Source organism: Denticeps clupeoides, chromosome 13 (genome assembly GCF_900700375.1).
Source record: "Denticeps clupeoides chromosome 13, fDenClu1.1, whole genome shotgun sequence".
NCBI classification, from domain to species: Eukaryota; Metazoa; Chordata; class Actinopteri; order Clupeiformes; family Denticipitidae; genus Denticeps; species Denticeps clupeoides.
Window position 1 is genome coordinate 12,274,543 of NC_041719.1, and position 21,507 is coordinate 12,296,049.

A 21,507-nucleotide genomic window follows, 5' to 3' on the forward strand; every position below is an offset into this window, starting at 1 on the left:
TATATAGATTCTAATACGTCTGCACACAATGAGAAAATGCACTGCTGAGCCAAGATGGAAGTGCTTTCCCTGTTGAGGTGTGTACACTGAAAAAGCTTAAAAAAATAAAGTAATCTGCCACACCTAATATTTCATATATAATATATATATTTAATACGTAATATAGCATTTTATGTTTATGGTAATAAACAGATTATAGCAGGTTTGGTTGGTTTATTTACATTATGGCAATGCTAAAATATTTGGTGTAACAGATTACTTGGTTTTTTTAGGTTTAGCCCGTCTTCACTTTTTACAGCGTTTGGATACACAGAAAAAAAAGTAAACCGTAGCTGTTGTTTATTTAATGTGTCTTTTCTCATTACAGTAGTTTCTAATGTAGGCTTATGAGTAAAAAAAAAAAAAAATTATTGAACTATAGTGCTAAATACAGCAGGTTTGTTATTATGTGTGACAGATTACTTTTAATTTTAAAGGTTTTAGTTTTAGATTTCAATTTTTTCAGTGTAGTAACGCTCCCTCCTTCTCAACAGATGAGTACAGGCGGCTGTGCATTGAGGGGGTTCCACATGGAACAGGCAACGGCGGATTCCCTGGGGGAGGCGGGGGCTTCAGCTATGGTTACAAACTCAACCCCAATGGAAATGGCGGCGGCAGTTATGGTAATGGAGGCAATGGGATATTTGGAGGTGGAATAGGAGGGAACGGTGTTCCTAAAACAAACATAGGTGAGTTTTTGTGTTAGAATCTCGTGCTCATCCTGATGCTGCTGAATTACGGGTCTGTGAAGAAAAGTGTGCCTTGACGTGTCTTTCCTTGGGGCTAGAAACCCTGAATGAGACCATCGATGTGTGCAAGCACTTCACCAACCTGTGCCTGAATGGGCGATGCATCCCTACACATGCAAGCTACCGCTGTGAGTGCAACATGGGCTTCAAACAAGACGTCCGTGGGGAGTGCATAGGTAAGACCCTGCCATTCACAACACATGAGCCACTTATTCATATTTCTGATGTCTACCTTTACCTGATCAAAGACAACAAACTGCTCAAGCCATCAGGGGAGAACAGATTCGAAAGGAACATATTCATGTTATGGCATATCAAGCATTAACTGCATTAAGTGCTCGAGTGCTGGAGTGAATGCTCTGGGAACAGGAAATGTAATAATGTAAAACTCGAGAACGCACGAAGGAAACAATGGGCCCTTTTCACACGTCTGGGTTCCCATAACGGAAGCCTGCATCATAGAGATTGGCTGAAAGCAGCATTGTACACTAATGAGGAGGGTAAAGTATTGTGTTCACTATTGTGTTTTCTCCATGACTACAAGCAGTCTTTAAAATGATACCTATATATATATATACAGTACAGACCAAAAGTTTGGACACACCTTCTCATTCAATGTGTTTTCTTTACATTCATGACCATTTACATTGATAGATTCTCACTGAAGGCATCAAAACTATGAATGAACACACATGGATAAATATATATAGTTAATTAGTAAGCTATTTTTCCCTGTTTTAAAGTCTTCCAGTTCATTTTTGTCCTGTATATCTCTAAATTAGGAATCAATTAGGCATTTTTACATTGACGATGATCTCAGACCAGTATCTCAGTATTATGGTTTCTCAGCATGTTTTGTCCGATCGAAAAACAGTACAAGTGCAGTCATCTGCTGCCATGCAAGGAAAAGGCCTTCTTCTAGCATGCGGCTTTAGAAAATTCTAAGGCCTCTGCTGCCACCTGAAGACTGATAACAGCAGGTTCTTCATCAAGTCGGCAGATCCCGAACATGTCCAGTCCACTTCCTGTTTTAACTGTATTTAACTTGCTTTCCTTCAGATGTGGATGAATGTAACAGCAGCCCATGTGTGAACGGGGACTGTGTTAACACACCCGGATCATACTACTGTGCCTGTCATGAAGGCTACCAGAGCACCCCCACCAAGCAGACCTGCATTGGTATGTTATTTTCAAGCTATTGGAATTTTCCAGTTTCCAGTGACTATAGTGATGAAACGCTGAAGCTTTTCATATATAATATAGGTGTTGTGTAAGACTGACAGTTCTGACATGCATTTATATTTTTCTTTGCCCCTCCTGACCTTGCGCAGACATTGATGAGTGTATCCATAACGGACTTATGTGCCGAAACGGACGCTGTGTTAATACTGATGGCAGCTTCCAGTGCATCTGTAATGCTGGCTTTGAAACCACTCCAGATGGTAAAAACTGCATAGGTGAGTTGACAGCCCTAAGCAATCTGGGTAGTTTGAATCTGGGTAGTTTGAAAAACTATAATCTGGGTAGTTTATAATCTGGGTAGTTTGAAAAAAATTGATTTCTCATTGAAAAATGTTTTCTCGTTTTTTCAGACCATGATGAATGTGCAACAACAAACATGTGTCTCAATGGAATGTGCATTAATGAAGACGGCAGCTTTAAGTGTATCTGTAAACCAGGTTTTGCACTGGCACCAAATGGACGTTACTGTACTGGTATGTTATTGTGTAATAAATATTTCTCTTTATGAGACTATGGGAAAACATGTACCATACCAAACCCTAAATGTACCAAACCCACAGACATTGATGAGTGCCAGACATCGGGCATCTGTATGAACGGCCGCTGCATTAACTCAGAAGGGTCCTTCCGCTGCGAATGCCCACCGGGTCTGGCCATCGGTGTGGACGGCCGCGTCTGCGTGGACACCCACATGCGCAGCACCTGCTATGGCGCCATCAAGATGGGCACCTGCTCCCGCCCCTTCCCCGGAGCCGTCACGAAGTCTGAGTGCTGTTGTGCCAATGCTGAATTTGGATTTGGGGAACCCTGCAAGCCTTGCCCTGCTCGTAACTCTGGTACTTTCAGACTTCTGAATTTCCAATAAAAAAATTTTCCAAATATATTGCATTGATGTGATGGTACATATGCATTTATAAATTCTCAGGTATTAGTTAATACATTCGAAAGCTGAACTGTTGCGTTTTTTTTTTGCCTTTTCATCACTGATGATTTTCTTTAGCGGAGTTCCAGGCAGTGTGCAGCAGTGGGATTGGGATCACAACCGATGGCCGAGGTGAGCACTGCTGTATCTCTACATCTCCTTGCACTATCTCCACTTCCAACCTCTAAAAAAAATGGAAATCTGAATTAAGTGAGAAATGATCCGAAAACATGATACCATGATTAATACCATGCAATTGTGCTTCAGATATCAACGAGTGTGCCCTAGATCCTGACATCTGTCCTAATGGCATGTGTGAGAACCTGCGTGGAAGCTATCGCTGCATCTGCAACATTGGCTACGAGTCAGACACCACCGGTAAAAACTGTGTGGGTGAGTATCCTCCACCATCTGCAGGCGTGTGGGACTGAAGCAGCTATTCTAAAAACTGCCCTTTTGGACATTAAGCACACATTTTGGGTGGATTTGGTTGAACTTGACCACATAATTTGCAGCCTAGTTTCATGTTTGGTACCACAATCGTTTGTTTTAGCTTCATAAAGGAGTGGTTACTCATAAAGAGGAGCCTTCTGCCATCTGCAGTTTTCCATGCTTGTTATTCTTAGGTATTTCTAGATATTTTGCACTTCTAGTGCTTTCCTAGTATTTTTTATACATTTTGGACAGATGCCTCATAAGACATCTGTAGAGTTCCAATTAAATACTGTTTGAGATTCCTAACTTGAATCTCTCCAGGGGGGGACTGTCCCTGTAACTACTGATTGTAAGTTGCTCTGGATAAGGGCGTCTGGTAAATGGCATACATTTAATGTAAATGAAGCAATTTCCATCTAAGACACAGCTTGTGAAAAATTGTTAAGGCCGTCAAGTTACTTTCACACTAATAAAGGAACGTTTTACCCACAGATATTAATGAATGCCAGGTCAACCGGCTGCTGTGTGATAACGGGCTGTGCAGAAACACCCCTGGCAGCTACACATGCTCCTGTCCCAAGGGCTTCGTCTTTAAGTCCGACTCTGAGACCTGCGAAGGTGACTTTCAAGTAGATTCACTCTTAACTGCGATTCGTTAACGGAGCATGAACCGCCTTGCTCTTTTACTGTCCATTTGCATTTCTAAATTTGTACTCCCCTCATCCTGAAATTTATGATGACTGAAATTCAGGAACCAGATGTTTGACCGTCACACTTGATTCTGCATTGCAGATATTAATGAGTGCGAATCCAGCCCTTGTGTCAATGGTATCTGTCGCAATTTGATCGGATCTTTTGACTGCGAGTGTTCCCACGGCAGCAAGCTGGACTCGACCAACACCATCTGCGTGGGTAAGAGATGGTCGCCCAACGTTTTTTTTACCATTTTAGCGCAGCAAAGTTGGGAAAGTCGGCCGCCTGCCAGACATTGTAAGTTCACAGAGGTTTACGCTATATAAACACGGGCTGATGGGAGGCTTGGCAGCTCACCCAGAGACGTCTCGCCATTCATCTGCAGATGGAATCTCCACACTGTCTGATGAGTCATTAGATAAACACCACGTGGGTCCACCAGTTTCAGGCAACCACGCCGTGACATTAATGTACATTTCATTTTGGTTCCACCATTCATTTGGCTCGTAGACGCCATCATTGTTTTCCTGTTCTCCTGACTGTTTTTTTACTGCCAAGCAATAAGTCCACAAGGAATTCATAGCACTGTGATTAAAATTGATGGCGCATGCATCCCGCCTACATGTAGTGGCACATATCATCTCCTGCTGCTTCTGAATAAACAGCTTCTCTTTTCCATTTTGTGGAGAGTGTGTACTCAGGATGGGATTTTTATATGTGCTGGAGTCATTTGTCATTTGCCTTAATGTAATGAGCCCAGTGGGGCTTCCTTGTGTTTGTGTAAGCGTGAGTGAGTGAGTGAGTGTGTCTGCCTGCTTGTCTCCGCAGACAGCATGAAGGGGACGTGTTGGCTGAACATTCAGGACGGCCGCTGTGAGGTCAACATCAACGGAGCCACGCTGAAGTCTGAGTGCTGCTCCACCCTAGGAGCCGCATGGGGCAGCCCTTGCGAACGCTGTGAGATAGGTCAGTGTTTAAATGCAAGCAGACGCACTCTCTTATACAAACCAGTGCATGCCCACACACATGCACACACTTTCCAAACACTCCATGCACATTAATGCGGGATTCAGTCCATGATGGATGAGGCTTTTTGGGTTAATAGGCATTTCAGAGGTATTCTGTTGATGTTTTCTGCTGTATTCTTCACACATGTTATACAACAGATTAATCTTGCATTATATTACTGTATACATATATACACTCCAGCAAGTCCTTTAAGTAAGAATTGATGTTTACCAAGGTAAACTGTGAAAAAATCTGTATGCGATGTAAATGTGGCCAACGGGGGAGATTTTTTGGTTATACCGGCCTGCCGCAGAAATATCTGTTCCTCGTGAAAAGGACAAAGTCGCATCACCTGCATGAAACCATGCCTACTTGCAGCACGGGACATTAGTTTTTCTGCGAGAGCACAGGACGCACGGCAGGGTTTCCGCAGATCAGACCATTCCTGTCAGCATTAAAATGAAAGTAGTGGTTGAATATTTTGCGTTACATTTCACAGGGGCTACTTTACAGAGCCTTTACAGAGTGTGGTAACATGGACACTTGTCCTTCTCTCTGCAGACACTGCCTGCCCCAAGGGTTTTGCTCGTATGAAGGGACTGGTGTGTGAAGGTACAGCCGCACTCGCTTCATCTACTTCTCCCGGACTTCAACAGCCCCCTCAAACCCAGTTAACAATGGCATTCACTCCTTTTTTCAGACGTGAACGAGTGTGAGGTGTTCCCTGGCGTGTGCACCAATGGGCTGTGTGTGAACACTCAGGGGTCCTTCCGTTGCGAGTGTCCCCAGGGTCTGACACTGGACGGCGGTGGACGCACATGCGTTGGTAAGAGGTCTTTAAGCATAAAGACAGGCGTTATTTAAAGGATAACGTGTGTAAAGTACGTGTCACCACCGCCTGCAGACGTACGTAGCGAGCAGTGCTACATGAAGTGGGACGAGGACGAGTGTGGTGAGCCGTTACCAGGGAAATACCGCGTGGACATGTGCTGCTGCTCAGTGGGCGCGGCCTGGGGCGTGGACTGTGAGGCGTGTCCCAAACCTGGCACAGAGGAGTACAAAGCCATCTGCCCACGAGGACCTGGTTTCGCCAACCGTGGAGACATTTTGACCGGGAGACCCTTCTACAAAGGTGCAAATGCAAAACCTTCATGGCACACGAAAACAAACATCGGCTACATACCGATATCAAATTCAAATTTTATTTGTCACATACACAGTCATACACGGTATGATGTGCAGTGAAATGCTTTCTGCAACTGCTACAGACCACAGTATTGCAAATGTTGCAAGTAAACAATTAACCAATATGCAAATATTGCAAACATAACCAAGTATTACACTTTTACGTCTTTAACATAAAATATGTGTAACTGGTAGGGTGAAGGTGTGCAAATGAGTTACAGTTTTTACAATGTTTAAAGAAAGAGAGAAAGAGCCATAAAGAAAGAGCAGTAAGGACCTAAAAAGCGCAGAGTCATTTTGTGCAAAGTGGTTTTGTGCAAAGTAAAATTTTGCCCTCTGCATTTAACCCATCACCCTGAGTGAGCAGTGGGCGGCCATGACAGGTGCCCGGGGAGCAGTGCTTTCCTCAGTGGCACCTCAGTGGCACCTTGGCGGATCGGGATTCGAACCGGCAACCTTCTGATTACAGGGCCGGTTCCTTAACCGCTAGGCGATATGGTTTTTTCAGTGATTTCTGGGAATTTCTCCATCATAATGTACACACCATTGCACTATAATAAGTTTAAAAGTTGAGCTATACACATGTATGATATACATAGTAAGTACAGTAATGTAGCTGATGTCATCATTGACTACATCTGTCTGGTCGTCCAGATGTGAACGAATGTAAGGTCTTCAAGGGCCTGTGCACCTACGGCACCTGCAGAAACACCATCGGCAGCTTCAAGTGTCGCTGCAACAGTGGCTTTGCCCTCACCATGGAGGAGAGGAACTGCACAGGTGAGTGGCTGGGACCATTCCCGAGTGCTTTCCCAACCGGCCTCGTAAATCTCAGTAAACACGCCTGAGTGATGAAGTGCATTGTCCTCACAATAACCTTCCTTTGTGCTGACTGCAATGACTTGACTTCATTTTGGGGGGGGACAACAGACATTGATGAGTGCCACATCTCCCCGGACCTGTGCGGTCATGGCACCTGCGTGAACACACCGGGCAGCTTCGACTGTGAGTGCTTTGAGGGCTACGAGAGCGGCTTCATGATGATGAAGAACTGCATGGGTGAGTGAGATGTCACATCACTGTTCTCCTCTTATAATCACTGGGTGGGAGTGGCCTATGAAGTCCCAGGTTCAAACCCCACCTACTACCATTGTGTCCCTGAGCAAGACACAGGGTGACTGTCCCTGTAATGTCTGATTGTAAGTCACTCTGGATAAGGGTGTCTGATAAATGCTCCTTCGCTTGTTTTGGTTGTTCTTCTGCTTTCCTGAAGTAAGGTAGATGTGCATGTCTTTGTCACATGATTCTTTTGTTTTTTTTTCTTAAATCATAAATAACTAAACATCTTTATAAAACAGTTTTTTTGTGCTTGTTACAGACGTGGATGAGTGTGAAAGAGACCCGCTGTTGTGCCGGGGTGGCGCCTGTCTCAACACCGAGGGCAGCTACGAATGTGAATGCCCCCCCGGCCACCAGCTCAGTCCAGAGGACTCTGCCTGTGAAGGTACTTACACGTTCCTAGAAGCTCGTTTCTCCCGGATGAAGCTCGGCGTGATTCATGCTTTTCGTATTCCGCAGATGTGAACGAGTGCCAGCTGAGCGATAACCTGTGTAAGAATGGGCACTGTGTGAACATGGTGGGCACCTACCAGTGCTCCTGTGATACCGGATACCAGGTTACCCCTGACAGACAGGGCTGTGTGGGTGAGTACGTTGACGGTGCCCCATTACGCTGCTGTACATCGCATGTACATTCATTTCCATTTAGAGCGGATCATCGATCACTTGGTGGCAAGGCCCGGGTGTGGACATTTTGTTCATTTCTCATGCACGCTGTTGCAGACGTTGATGAGTGCACCATCATGAACGGAGGCTGTGACACGCACTGCACAAACTCTGAGGGCAGCTACGAGTGCAGCTGCAGTGAGGGCTACGCTCTGATGCCGGACCTGAGGACCTGTGCAGGTAACGAGAACACACACGAGCACACACGCAAACACGCGTTCTCGTACAAACCCTCGACGCTCTGTCCCTCGCTGTCCCGCGCTAGATATCGACGAGTGTGAAGACACGCCTGACATCTGCGATGGTGGCCAGTGTTCCAACATCCCGGGAGAGTACCGCTGCCTGTGCTTTGACGGCTTCATGGCCTCTGTGGACATGAGAACCTGTATCGGTGCGTTAACCCTGCCCAGGCATTGCTGTACCGGCCAGTCTTTACTATGACTGACCCAGACCGTGTGTGTGTGTGTGTGTGTGTGCAGATGTTGACGAGTGCAGTTTGAACCCTAACATCTGTCTACACGGGGACTGTGAGAACACCAAGGGCTCGTTCATCTGCCACTGCCAGCTGGGATACTTTGTGAAGAAGGGCTCTACAGGATGCACAGGTACAGGGCTCAGCGCTGGGGCAGCGGTGGCCTGGCGGGTAAGGAAGTGGACTTTACTGGCTGCCCACGCCTCAAAAAAAGGATAATGGATCAAACATAGTGGGCAAATTTAGTTGTGTGCGTCATGTTATGAAAGATGAAAGTCTCAGTTTTGACAGCATGTTTTGGATGAAAAGGATAGCAACAGCTGATTAATGTTTCACCTGCATTCTGTCATTCTCTAGATATTGATGAGTGTGAGATTGACGCCCACATCTGTGATATGCATGCCGCCTGCGTAAACGTTCCTGGAAGCTTCAAGTGCCGCTGTCGCGATGGTTGGGTGGGCGATGGTATCAAGTGCGTTGGTGAGTGGACACGTGCGCAGCCTCACATATTTTATCTTTACACGGCATTCAGAGGCTAAGCAAGGGCTCGCATTTTAAACTTGTCTCCTCAGATTTGGACGAGTGTGCGACTGAAGAGCACAACTGCAACCCCAACGCTAACTGTGTGAACACACCAGGATCGTACCGCTGCACCTGCAAGGAGGGCTTCAACGGGGACGGCTTCTCCTGCTCAGGTGAGAGGTTGTCTAGGGAGTGGACGTGGTGGTGTCCGGGCCTCCGTGACGTTTAATGGTCGTGTGCAGACATGGATGAGTGCGCCGACAACGTGAACCTCTGCGAGAACGGCCAGTGCCTGAATGCACCAGGAGGCTACCGCTGCGAGTGCGACATGGGCTTCACCCCAACAGAGGACAGCAGGGCTTGCCAAGGTACAGCTGCTGGACTTCCTGCGTCCCTCAAACTTCAGAGGCTCGTTCATCGACATACCTTGACTCTCTTCCCTCAGATATCGATGAGTGCAATTTCCAGAATATCTGCATATTTGGAACGTGCCAGAATTTACCAGGGATGTTCCGCTGTGTCTGTGATGATGGGTACGAGCTGGACCACAGGGGAGGCAACTGCACTGGTGAGAAACAGTGACCTATCTTGTCTGCACTCTTGACCCGTGAAACAGTCGGATTTTTAGTCAGCTTTCAGTTAAGATGGGACCACACGCACAGAACTGCACAGTGGATGTGTTTGGGAGGAAATGAACATGGTCCCAGTGAGACTAAACAACATACACTAGCATCCCATTATCGCCTCATCCCCACAGCGTGTAGAGCAATATGATGTCAGGACCACCTTGCCCACCTGCCTGTTTTCATTTCTCCTCTTCTGCATCACAGATGTGAACGAATGTGCTGATCCCGTGAACTGCATCAATGGCCTTTGTGTCAACATGCCTGGCAGCTACCTCTGCAACTGTCCTCCCGATTTTGAGCTGAACCCAACCGGAGTGGGCTGTGTGGGTCAGTATTGTTCTGCTGCAATTCAGTTCTCACTCAACATCTTCTCTTAAAAGGGAAATTCAAGTGCTGGATGAATCCCTGAATTTGTGTTCAACCACAGACATTCGAGTTGGCAACTGCTTCCTGGACACACTGGCCCGAGGGGACGGAGGCATATCCTGCAGTGCCGAGATCGGCGTGGGTGTTACCAGGGCTTCCTGCTGCTGCTCACTGGGAGGGGCGTGGGGCAACCCCTGTGAACTGTGCCCACCAGTCAATTCAAGTACGTTATGCTTTTGAAGCAGTAGTTTCAGTTATGACGTCTGATTAGTTGATCGGCATTCAAAGTTGTTGACACTTCACTCTGAATTTCATATTAATGCACCATTAAGGCAACTGATTGCTCATAAATGAAATTGATATATGACGCCATTTCATCATATTACCATATGATTACTTAATTATGGGATCCAGACTAACCGACTACCATGTTTTCTCCTTTTTAGCTGAGTATAAAACTCTTTGCCCAGGAGGTGAAGGCTTCCGGCCAAACCCCATTACTGTTATTCTGGAGGGTAAGGAGACCAGGCTCAATTTTACTTAGCCAGGGCAACACGGGGGGTATTTTCCTCCACATTCGCTTGTGTAGTTTACCCTGGCATAAAAGCAATGTAGACCCATGTTTTCCTCTCTGCATCGGACACTGATGTAGATGAATAGCAGGAGTCTGCCTGCTACTGCCAGGGCACACTACGACCGGCTTTTTCAGCATTAATCTCATGAAGGCACTCAAAGGTCTGGGCTGTGGAGAAAATGAATTAAGGCCGATGTCTGGTACACAGATATAGACGAATGCCAGGAGCTGCCAGGACTGTGCCAAGGGGGCAACTGCGTCAACACTTTCGGGAGCTTCCAGTGTGAATGTCCTGCTGGATACTACCTGAATGAGGAGACACGCATCTGCGAAGGTGAGGACGTGTTTTTAAAAAGGCGCGCTTGTGTGACTGAATGTATTGCTTTCAGATCAGACCAATGTACAGAACTGTTCTTTCTTACCTTTAGACATTGATGAGTGCACAGCGCATATTGGTATCTGCGGTCCTGGTACTTGCTACAACACTCTGGGCAACTACACTTGTGTCTGTCCACCTGAATACATGCAGGTTAATGGCGGCAACAACTGCATGGGTAAGAAAATATGCCTTAAGAAAAAAAGTTTGATCTTTGTTTAATTACGAGCTCAATAAAGACCTATTTGTTCGCCGTCTCTCTTTGTGGTGCAGACATGAGGAAGAGCGTGTGCTATCGCAACTTTAATGACACCTGTGAGAATGAGCTCTCCTTCAACATGACCAAGAAAATGTGCTGCTGTGCCTACAATGTTGGGAAGGCCTGGAACAAGCCCTGCGAGGCTTGTCCCACCCCGGCTACCTGTGAGTGAAGGACCGCTGGCACCTGCTCAGCTCTCGGAAAACCCGTCTGTACCAGGAGCTCATCATGCTGTGCCTTTCTTTCCGCAGCCGAGTACCAGTTGTTATGTGGCTATCAGGCTCCAGGATTCATAATCGACATCCACACAGGAAAACCAATTGGTAAACAATGCAAAACGGCTGTTATCAATGATGAGTGAATTTGATGAATATGTTGGAATATAATGAATATGTTATAGAGAGGATATAGAGTTAAGACTGATTCTTGAGCACTTTTCCTGTCTTCCTGTTCCTGTTTAAAAATTCTGGAATGTTTTCCTTGTTTGCCAGATATTGATGAGTGTCGTGAGATCCCTGGTATCTGTGCAAATGGAGTGTGCATCAACCAGATTGGAAGCTTCCGATGTGAATGTCCCATGGGCTTCAGCTACAACAACATCCTGCTGATCTGTGAAGGTACAGTAGCACCCAGCCGAACTCCCTGGCCTTTTACCCTCCGTCCGCTGGTAAAAACAGAAGGAGGCTGTTCTCCCGGGAGCCTGTACCAGCTGCCAGGAGTCTCCGTCGTGCTTTTGGGACGGGGGCCAGCTGCTCCTGCGTTGCCCTACAGTGATTCTTCTCAAGGCGTCTGAGGTTCATTTCACTGATTGCTCACTCGCTTTCTCCAGATATTGACGAGTGCAATAGCGGAGACAACTTGTGCCAGCGCAATGCCAACTGCATCAACATTCCTGGGAACTACCGCTGTGAATGCTCGCCCGGATTTAAGCTTTCCCCCAGTGGAGCTTGTGTGGGTGAGTTACACAGTTTAATAAAAGTTGTAAATTAAAGCCCCAGTGCACTTCACTGGCAGATTTTACTGTCAAACATCTTATTTATGCTAATAATGAGTTGAAAATAGTCCCCCTTTTATTTTTCTTGTGCGCTGCTTCTCATACTGATCCTCAGACCATTTCTGTCCTTAGACCGCAATGAATGTCAGGAGATCCCCAACGTCTGCAGTCACGGCGAGTGCATCGACACGCAGGGAAGCTACCGCTGCCTCTGCCACAACGGCTTCAAGGCCACCGCTGACCAGACCATGTGTATGGGTGAGTAGCTCACTTGTCAGTGGCTGAAAAGCGCTCGCAAGGATGACAGATGTGAGCGAAGCCTCCAGGTCCAAATCGATCTCACCTCTGCTGCTCTGTTTCTCAGACATTGATGAATGCGACAGGCAGCCCTGTGGAAATGGGACTTGTAAGAACACCGTGGGCTCCTACAACTGCCTGTGTTTCCCTGGATTTGAGCTGACGCACAACAATGACTGCATGGGTGAGGGTGCTTTATGAAAAAAACTGAACTAGCATGGCAACTCGGTGGGTAGGAGAAAAGGCCTGGTGAGGGTTTGTGCTTGCACGCACAGTCATTAGTCATTTTATTTAGCATGTAGCCACTGCGTAGAGAGATGAATTGGGTGCTGGAGTGAAGCTGATTGTTCTGATTGAAGCTGATTTCTCTCTGTGCCTGGGACTCTCTTTGCCGCTGCGATGCAGACATTGATGAGTGCATAACCCAGGTCGGCCAGGTCTGCAGGAACGGCCAGTGTTTCAACAGCCTGGGCTCCTTCCAGTGCCTGTGTTCGGATGGCTATGAGAGTACACCTGATGGCAAGAACTGCATTGGTGAGTTTGAACAACCTTAGTGAATACATTACTATGCATGTAGAGCAAAATTGCTAGATCATATTTTCCAACTTTATTTGCGTAATCTGTTAACTTTTTTCAACAATTTAATGTGGTCAACTCTTAATTTGCTTAGACATTAATGAGTGTGTGAGCTTCCCTGGGACCTGTTCGCCTGGCACCTGTCAGAACATGGAAGGCACCTTCCGCTGCATCTGTCCACCAGGATACTCTGTGCACAATGACCAGTGCATCGGTGAGATTCCCACACGTATTTGCACTCAGTCCATCAAACATTAATGCGGACGAGGAAAACCGAAACACAATACGATTTCCAGGCAATATGATTAGAGCAGACACACAGTGACAGATCTGTGCCACCGCTCTCATGCAGAATGTCTTTTGACAAGCGCTGCCTCTCAGCAGACACCCATGTCTGACTGTTTGAGCCATAAGGTGACCTCCAGCCATCAGGCACTGTGGGTCTCTACTTCCTCCCTGTCCACTGCTCAACCAGGTCCTTCTTGTTTGCTCATAGACATCAATGAGTGTGAGGCGGAGCCCAACCTCTGCCAATTTGGTACATGCACAAACACAGCTGGCAGCTTCCAGTGTGTCTGTCCTCCAGGCTTTGTGCTGTCAGACAATGGCCGCCGCTGCTTTGGTAAGTTGTCCAACATCATACATTTCCTGGTTAGTTGTGCATGATTATCTTCATCAGGGTGTTTGGCCGACACACGAAACCAAATTCATCTGCTCATCCTTAGACAAACGTGAGAGTTTCTGCTTCACACGCTTTGAGGCGGGAAAATGCACTGTACCTAAAGCCTCCAACACCACCAAAGCCATGTGCTGTTGCAGCAAAATGCCTGGCGAGGGCTGGGGGGACCCATGTGAGCTGTGTCCACGGGAGTCCGAGGGTGAGTCTTTCACTTCATTCACAGAGGCAACAGCCCGTAGATGGCCTTAAATGAGCAAATTGTGCTCTGTTTTGTGAAGTAAAATGGAGATCTGATTTGTCCACAGCTGGGTTTGACACTTTGTGTCCTTATGGTCATGGAGCATTGCCAGGTCCAGATGGACGAGAAGGTGAGACAATAAGAGACAGAGGGAGACAGAGGGGTGCCTTCCTGCTCTCTAGCACTGGATGGCTTCACAACAGCTTGTCTAATCCTCTGTTCTCCTGACCACAGACATGAATGAATGTTTGGACAACCCTGGCATCTGTGTGAACGGCATGTGCATCAACACAGATGGCTCTTTCCGCTGCGAATGCCCCTTCGGTTACAATCTGGACTACACCGGTGTCAACTGCGTGGGTGAGCGGGCTTTTAAGAACATCAGTATTACAAAAGTTAAATTTGTCGCACATCAAATAGCTACGGTATTAATAGTAAACAATTCCCAGCAGAGCAGGCGCCCAAAAATGAGAGAGTCATGTTTCAAAGCTTGTAGGCGCTGTGACAGGTTGCTTTCATCGGGGGTCTGAACATTTCCCTCTTTTGCCTGGCTCAGATACTGACGAGTGCTCCATTGGGAACCCCTGTGGAAATGGCACCTGCACAAATGTGGTGGGAGGCTTTGAATGCTCCTGTCAGGAGGGTTTTGAGCCTGGACCTATGATGACATGTGAAGGTCGGAAGTGAAATTGGAACATCACAATATAAAAGCGAATAGTGTATTGTGTATTTCGTGAATGTTTATTTTATTTGTTCATTTTTGCGGATTTCTGTGCCCGTCCAACTCCAGACATCAATGAATGCACTCTGAACCCGCTGCTGTGTGCCTTCCGATGTGTCAACACCTTCGGCTCCTACGAGTGCATGTGCCCCGCTGGGTACGTTCTCCGTGAAGACCATCGGATGTGTAGAGGTGAGGAGAACCCATCAGATGCCCAGCAGGACTTCTCCACTTTTAAATATTGCCCATTTCATATTGTTACACTATCAGTATATACATAGCATTTTTATGGTAAAGTACACTTGCCCCTTCGTTGTCTTTCTAGACCAGGATGAGTGCTCAGAAGGCCTGGATGACTGTGAATCGCGTGGCATGGCCTGCAAGAACCTGATTGGCACTTTCATGTGCATCTGCCCACCTGGCATGACACGGCGCCCTGATGGCGAGGGCTGCATGGGTAGGTTTCTATGATGTTGATGGCTATAACTTTGTCAGAAGTACTAGTTCATACTACACATGATACTACTAGTATCATATGTATTTGATAAGTATTTGATTGTCAAACTATAGAAACGACTATACTGTAGATATATATGAAGGAGAGCTTGTGAATGCATGTAATGGTGGGTTGCAAGCCATATGTTGTGGCATATGCTGCCCCTCTAAATCACCTGATCTCATTACGCTACTCCTGGCCGTTTGCTGGCAGATCTGAACGAGTGTCGCACCAAGCCTGGCATCTGTAAGAATGGACGCTGTGTGAACACCGTGGGCAGCTACCGCTGTGAGTGTAACGAAGGATTCCAGCCCAGCTCCACTGGCACAGAGTGCATTGGTAAGTCAAAACCAATACATACAGGACCCACATTGCAAACACGTTCATGGCAATAAGATACAGCACATGGGGAGTGTTTGCTAATGAAATATGCAAACGTGAAATAATTATTTCTTGGAGAGAATTATTTTTTAGTTTCTGACACGCAGCCACTTGATTTAAATCATTTACATGTGGAACAGTGTTGGGGACAGTAACTTGCTCAAGTTCCTTTACTTGACTTGAACCTGCATTTCTTTGGCCATGGGATCTCTTCCATAACCGCTAGGTGTATATAGTGTGTATATTAAAATGTAATTAATGAATTTTTGAGTGATCATTTGCAAGCACTGATGTTAACAGCAAGTCCAAAATATCCCGCATTGCCATCATGGAAAACAAACATTTACAGACATGAAGAGTAAACAGAAGAGTAAATTATTTCATCTATGTGTGTGCATTGTATTTCTTGTTTAAGTGTGTATATTAAGATTAATAATTAATTAATAATAATTAATAATTTTGTGACTAATCTGTTCTGTTATCTGCACAGATAATAGGCAGGGCTTCTGCTTCACCGAGGTGCTACAGACCATGTGCCAGCAGTCCTCCACCAACCGTAACAGCGTCACCAAGTCTGAGTGCTGTTGCAATGGTGGGCGGGGCTGGGGCCCTCAATGTGAACTCTGCCCGCTGCCTGGCACCGTTCAGTACAAGAAAATGTGTCCGCTGGGACCAGGGTACACCACTGATGGACGAGGTGAGAGGCGTGTTCAGGTGGTGTTTATCACTCACCAGGGTGTGCCATTATGTGTGCTGTGCAATTGCCTTTTATTTTGTCTTTTTTAGATATTAACGAGTGTGAGGTTATGCCCAATCTGTGTAAGAATGGGCAGTGCATCAACACAATTGGATCTTTCCGTTGCCACTGTAATATTGGTTACACCACTGACTTCAGCGGCACTTCCTGTGTTGGTATGTGTAGCCCTTCTCTCCTTTCCCATAGCACAAACACTGGGGGCAAACGCACCACTCTCATTGGCCTGCTGTGTCTTCCATTATATTACAGATATGGACGAATGCTCCCAGTCACCTAAACCGTGCAACTTCCTGTGCAAGAACACAGAGGGCAGCTATCTGTGTTCCTGTCCTAGGGGCTACATCCTGCAGCCTGATGGCAAGACCTGTAAAGGTCAGTAACTGGTAAAAAATAATGTGTTAAGTTATTCAAATGTTTGCTTATTGTTTTTGAGATAAACACCAGAAATTAGCAAATTGGAAATTAATTAGTTAACATCATATCATATATTATAATTACAGTACAGGCCAAAAGTTTGTACACACCTTCTTATTCAATGTGTTTTCTTTATTTTCATGACCATTTACGTTGGTAGATTCTCACTGAAGGCATCAAAACTATGAATGAACACATGTGGAGTTATGCACTTAACAAAAAAAGGTGAAATAACTATTTGTTTAAAATATCCACCCTTTGCTCTGATTACTGCTTTGCACACTCTTGGCATTCTCTCGATGAGCTTCAAGAGGTCGTCACCTGAAATGAGTTCCCAGAGGTGTTTATCACTTGTTGGCCCCTTTGACTTCACTCTGCGGTCCAGCTCACCCTAAACCATCTGGATTGGGTTCAGGTCCAGTGACTGTGGAGGCCAGGTCTCCACTTTTTGTTAAGTACATTACTCCACATGTGTTCATTCATAGTTTTGATGCCTTCAGTGAGAATCTACCAATGTAAATGGTCATGAAAATAAAGAAAACAAATTAAAAGAGAAGGTTTGTCCAAACTTTTGGCCTGTACTGTATATGTATAAATGCATGATCCTTTGCTAGAACTGTAATTTACTTAATTTGACTCATTTTCATTATAAACAGACTTGGACGAGTGTTCCACCAAGCAACACAACTGCCAGTTCCTCTGTGTCAACACCATTGGTGGCTTCACCTGCAAGTGTCCCTCTGGCTTCACCCAGCACCAGAGTGCATGTATAGGTGAGTGAGAAAACTGCAGAGACATGTTGTTCAGGATTTGACTGGGCGCTGCTGTAGTGTGGTTGCCTCTCCGTAACTTTTGATCCATCCTGCAGACAATAATGAGTGCAACGGCCAGTCCAGTGTGTGCGGCTCACGTGCCTCCTGCCTCAACACCCCAGGCAGCTTCAACTGTGAATGTCAGAAGGGCTTCTCACTGGACACCACCGGGATAGAGTGTGAAGGTGAGTCAGTAGACGAATTGCAATTTTCTCTCTAAATCATTATGAATTCAAATGAATTTTGTTGTATGATGTCTACACTTTTATGCTTTTGGATTCTCAAAATTTGTGACCTGTTGTCTATACATTTTTAATTCAATCCCTGTCTGCCTCAGATGTGGATGAATGTACAGGGAACCATCGATGCCAACATGGTTGCCAGAACATGCTGGGAGGCTTCCGCTGTGGCTGTCCTCAGGGATATGTCCAACACTACCAGTGGAACCAGTGTGTGGGTGAGTTTGTTCAGGAACAATGTTCACCTGAAGCCACAACAGAAACTGACTGGGGGCTAATGATGAACCTCTCTCTCTCTCTTTTTTCTAGATGAAAATGAGTGCGCAAGCAATCAAATGTGTGGCTCAGCCTCCTGCTACAACACTTTGGGCAGCTTTAAGTGTGTGTGCCCATCAGGTTTTGACTTTGAACAGGGTGCTGGCGGCTGCCAGGACGTCAATGAATGTGCCTCAGGAAACAATCCATGCAGCTTCGGCTGCTCCAACACTGATGGGGGTTACCTGTGCGGCTGCCCTGGGGGCTACTACCGAGCAGGACAGGGGTGAGTCAGCCACCTGGGGTGGGCTGGCTTAGACCCAGGTCACAGTGAGCTATTTTGGGGACAGAATGGGATGGGCTGCGACTTAACTTATGCTCTCTGTAGTCACTGCATCACAGGGGTGGGCTTCCAGGGCCAGTTCAGTCCAGAGGGAGAGGATGATGACAGCTCACTTTCTCCAGAGGCCTGCTATGAGTGCAAGATCAATGGAGAAGGGGCCAAAAATGGCCGGCACCGGAGAAACGCAGAAAACAATGAACAGGTACACACATATAATTATGAATAGTGAGTGAGTGCATTATACATTGGATTAATCTTCTTTTTGTTCAAGTTTAAAATTAAATTTAAAAATACTTTTTCCCTGTTGTTGCCCTAAGTCATTATTATTTTTCAGTTATATTCATTGAAAATGGATGACTTGGTACTAATTAATTGCCTTTTCAGCATGACTTTTTCTGTTATTTCCGTTATCGTGCACTAAAAGCTTGAGAGGCTGGTCTCTCTGAGCTCGGTTACGTAAAAAAGACCCTCTTCAAATGTGTGTACAGGAGTCGGTGAGCCTCGCCAGTGTGGACACCCAGGAAGCCATTCTCATGAACCTGAGCCTGTCGGCCCTGCAGAACAGAGAGCCACTGCTGGAGCTGCTTCCTGCCCTTGAGCCTTTGGAGCACCACGTACGCTATGTCATCACCCATGGCAACCCCGGCGACCACTTTCGGCTGCAGGAGCGCCGCGACGGCAAGAGCGTCCTGAGGCTGGGGCGCAAGAACCCCTCGCCTGGCACTTACCGCCTAGAGATTGCCAGCCTGCCGTTGTTTGGCCCACGGCAGCTCCGGCAGCTGGAAGACCAGCATGACAACGACTACCTGCTGGGGGAGATCGGAGACGCCTTGCGGATCAAGCTGCACATCCACCTCCACTGAGCGCCAGCCTGGACTGCCCCATCCTCCCCCAGCCGACCCTTAACCCCGCACCCCGATCACATCAACAGGGCAGAGGCGCCCAAGAACTGAACCTACCAACCACCACTCTTTCTTTTGTTGTTCCTTTTTTTGTGGTTCTGTTTGTTTTTACCCTAAAGTCCTCACTACACCTCAAAACCCTATTAATACCAAATCAAAAGATTATAGTAAGGATGTGGCATTTGTGCACAATTCCTTTTTCTGACAACCACGAAAACCCTCAGTTCAAAAAACTATGCACAATGGTACATAAGGGCCATATTTTAATAGAAGGAGTATTATTATGTGGAGGTTTGGCCAAATTAGGATTTCTTAAAGTCTGGTGATGACAGCTATTGTCCATCCTCAAGCAAAAATCTCAGTCCATGTGAAATACAGTAAAGATGTCAGTCAGAGAAAGTCCAAAGAGCCACCCACCTTTCTGTAACCTACCTTAACACTGGGGTCAAGGCTTATCCTCTCTTCTGTCCAGTATTCTCTCTATTTTATGTATTGTACTGTTAAAGAAAGATGTTCACACACAAAAGTGTTCAAAGGACTGCAACATTAGCACAATCACTTCAGGTTTCTACTGAGAGTTGGGATTTCATGAAATCATTAGCATGTACTGTTTTGGACAGGTCACCTCATATGCCAGTTTATGGGGCCTTCTCAAGTGTTTGCATGTGCTGCCCAGTTTTCCATTTTGTTTTTACCTCATCACTTGCCCTTGCCCCTCGATGAGCTCCGTTGCAGCTCTGCTATACGGCCCTTTGACCACTGTGGGGTCATGCCCTGCCATCTGCTCCCAAAGGGCGACGGATGTCAGTTTTTTCATGGTGCTACAGTTTTATCATGAGTCGGCTGTTCGTATTCATCAGGGAGACCTTCCACAGAACTGCTGCCAGCAATCCCACCGGAGACTTGAATGTCTCACTAATCTGTCAAAAGAAATGAGAGCAGTTTGAACCCCTGTCAATGAAGCAGGTTGTCATAGTAAACCCTTTAATTCTACATGCAGCTAGAGGCTTACCAAAGCGACCTCAGTGGTACTTCATAAGCATATGTTCAGACAGCTTTATGACGTAATCCAGGCGTGGGCACACACAGGCAAACACTGAACCTCACTGAATATGAATTATCCATCAGGTCAACGCAGTTTTTCTCATGGACAAATTGGTGCTAAATGGAGCTTTCAACTCTGACGCTGTAGTGAAAATGCAGTCTGGATCCTCGATTGCAAAAGTGACAATTTTAACTTTTTTAGTGAGTGCGTGAGTATGTGTGTGTGTGTGTGTGTGTGTGTGTGTGTGTGTGTGTGTGTGTGTGTGTGTGTCGAGTTTGTATTGTCTTAATGCTGAAAACCTATATTATGAAACTCGCTTCTTGAAAATTAAATTGTATATTTTAAAGTGAAATGTAGATTTTTTTTAGTTTTAAGAATGCAAATCCGATGCTTTTCTGTAAACACTAAAGTGAAGGCGTGTCGATGGCTTTGTTGTCTTGTCCAAAAAGAAACCATTTACGTGGAAAAAGTGCTCACGTAACATTTTCCTCCCGTAAGGCTCTGAGCTCATAACAGGAATAATCAGCGACAAATGTGAGTTTCAGGGAGCGGCGCTGTCAGACACATCCTTATCTCACGATGCCTGGAATTTTTACACTGAAACAAAGCCTTCTTAGAAGATCAGTGAGAACCTATGGGTCCATCTCTAATGCTAGACAGCTCTGATTCTGCTCTCCGAACATCAAGGTAACTGCACTGCTCCAGAGCCCGAGCTATATTTATGCATAACCATTTTTTTTCTAACATGGGAAACTTTGTATAAATCTCTGTATTGTCCTTGTTTTTTTTTTGTTTTTTTTTATAATAATTCTTATTTTATTTGCCACTTCATGTAAAGGAGCGAATGTGTGTGTGCGTACTGTATTTCAGCTTCAGCATCGAACTTGAAACATACTGTTAGCGTTTCTGTGCTAAGGATGGCACCCACAGGCCCTGCATCCAGGCCCTCCGAAGGTTACCATGACAACTTCCAAGCCACAGAACATCATCTGTGCTTAGTAGAACCTGCATTATAGTCTGCTGTGGCAAATACACACAACAGTATGGGCACGTCCATCCATCAGCAACTCGGAAACCTGCCTGTTTCCTCTTCACAAAACATCAT

At 46.0% G+C, this 21,507-nt stretch overlaps 1 protein-coding gene across 2 annotated transcripts in view; it reads left to right on the forward strand.

Moving 5' to 3' along the window:
* Positions 1 to 21,482, forward strand: part of fbn2b (fibrillin 2b) — a 43,021-nt gene extending 21,539 nt beyond the window's left edge. Inside the window, exons 11-66 of one of the 2 annotated variants that reach the window (XR_003751728.1) lie at positions 534 to 728; positions 827 to 964; positions 1,848 to 1,967; positions 2,120 to 2,245; positions 2,381 to 2,503; positions 2,591 to 2,866; positions 3,031 to 3,084; positions 3,220 to 3,345; positions 3,880 to 4,005; positions 4,180 to 4,299; positions 4,909 to 5,046; positions 5,650 to 5,700; positions 5,789 to 5,914; positions 5,993 to 6,220; positions 6,928 to 7,053; positions 7,204 to 7,332; positions 7,652 to 7,777; positions 7,852 to 7,977; positions 8,116 to 8,238; positions 8,324 to 8,449; positions 8,538 to 8,663; positions 8,888 to 9,010; positions 9,103 to 9,225; positions 9,295 to 9,420; positions 9,498 to 9,620; positions 9,883 to 10,005; positions 10,106 to 10,267; positions 10,491 to 10,559; positions 10,827 to 10,952; positions 11,047 to 11,172; positions 11,268 to 11,417; positions 11,505 to 11,576; positions 11,745 to 11,870; positions 12,083 to 12,208; positions 12,380 to 12,505; positions 12,612 to 12,728; positions 12,950 to 13,078; positions 13,215 to 13,334; positions 13,617 to 13,742; positions 13,846 to 13,998; positions 14,105 to 14,167; positions 14,272 to 14,397; positions 14,594 to 14,713; positions 14,828 to 14,950; positions 15,084 to 15,215; positions 15,468 to 15,593; positions 16,126 to 16,332; positions 16,422 to 16,547; positions 16,642 to 16,764; positions 17,463 to 17,579; positions 17,675 to 17,803; positions 17,956 to 18,075; positions 18,167 to 18,398; positions 18,501 to 18,657; positions 18,944 to 21,089; positions 21,273 to 21,482. Coding sequence is in view for 1 of the 2 variants with exons in the window: in XM_029001402.1 (XP_028857235.1) it covers positions 534 to 728; positions 827 to 964; positions 1,848 to 1,967; positions 2,120 to 2,245; positions 2,381 to 2,503; positions 2,591 to 2,866; positions 3,031 to 3,084; positions 3,220 to 3,345; positions 3,880 to 4,005; positions 4,180 to 4,299; positions 4,909 to 5,046; positions 5,650 to 5,700; positions 5,789 to 5,914; positions 5,993 to 6,220; positions 6,928 to 7,053; positions 7,204 to 7,332; positions 7,652 to 7,777; positions 7,852 to 7,977; positions 8,116 to 8,238; positions 8,324 to 8,449; positions 8,538 to 8,663; positions 8,888 to 9,010; positions 9,103 to 9,225; positions 9,295 to 9,420; positions 9,498 to 9,620; positions 9,883 to 10,005; positions 10,106 to 10,267; positions 10,491 to 10,559; positions 10,827 to 10,952; positions 11,047 to 11,172; positions 11,268 to 11,417; positions 11,505 to 11,576; positions 11,745 to 11,870; positions 12,083 to 12,208; positions 12,380 to 12,505; positions 12,612 to 12,728; positions 12,950 to 13,078; positions 13,215 to 13,334; positions 13,617 to 13,742; positions 13,846 to 13,998; positions 14,105 to 14,167; positions 14,272 to 14,397; positions 14,594 to 14,713; positions 14,828 to 14,950; positions 15,084 to 15,215; positions 15,468 to 15,593; positions 16,126 to 16,332; positions 16,422 to 16,547; positions 16,642 to 16,764; positions 17,463 to 17,579; positions 17,675 to 17,803; positions 17,956 to 18,075; positions 18,167 to 18,398; positions 18,501 to 18,657; positions 18,944 to 19,318 (7,451 nt within the window). In the remaining variant the exon portion in view is untranslated. Of the gene's footprint in view, positions 1 to 533; positions 729 to 826; positions 965 to 1,847; positions 1,968 to 2,119; positions 2,246 to 2,380; positions 2,504 to 2,590; positions 2,867 to 3,030; positions 3,085 to 3,219; positions 3,346 to 3,879; positions 4,006 to 4,179; positions 4,300 to 4,908; positions 5,047 to 5,649; positions 5,701 to 5,788; positions 5,915 to 5,992; positions 6,221 to 6,927; positions 7,054 to 7,203; positions 7,333 to 7,651; positions 7,778 to 7,851; positions 7,978 to 8,115; positions 8,239 to 8,323; positions 8,450 to 8,537; positions 8,664 to 8,887; positions 9,011 to 9,102; positions 9,226 to 9,294; positions 9,421 to 9,497; positions 9,621 to 9,882; positions 10,006 to 10,105; positions 10,268 to 10,490; positions 10,560 to 10,826; positions 10,953 to 11,046; positions 11,173 to 11,267; positions 11,418 to 11,504; positions 11,577 to 11,744; positions 11,871 to 12,082; positions 12,209 to 12,379; positions 12,506 to 12,611; positions 12,729 to 12,949; positions 13,079 to 13,214; positions 13,335 to 13,616; positions 13,743 to 13,845; positions 13,999 to 14,104; positions 14,168 to 14,271; positions 14,398 to 14,593; positions 14,714 to 14,827; positions 14,951 to 15,083; positions 15,216 to 15,467; positions 15,594 to 16,125; positions 16,333 to 16,421; positions 16,548 to 16,641; positions 16,765 to 17,462; positions 17,580 to 17,674; positions 17,804 to 17,955; positions 18,076 to 18,166; positions 18,399 to 18,500; positions 18,658 to 18,943 lie in introns of both variants that reach the window. The other variant, XM_029001402.1, reaches the window with a different exon arrangement.
* The last annotated feature ends 25 nt before the right edge of the window (positions 21,483 to 21,507 follow it).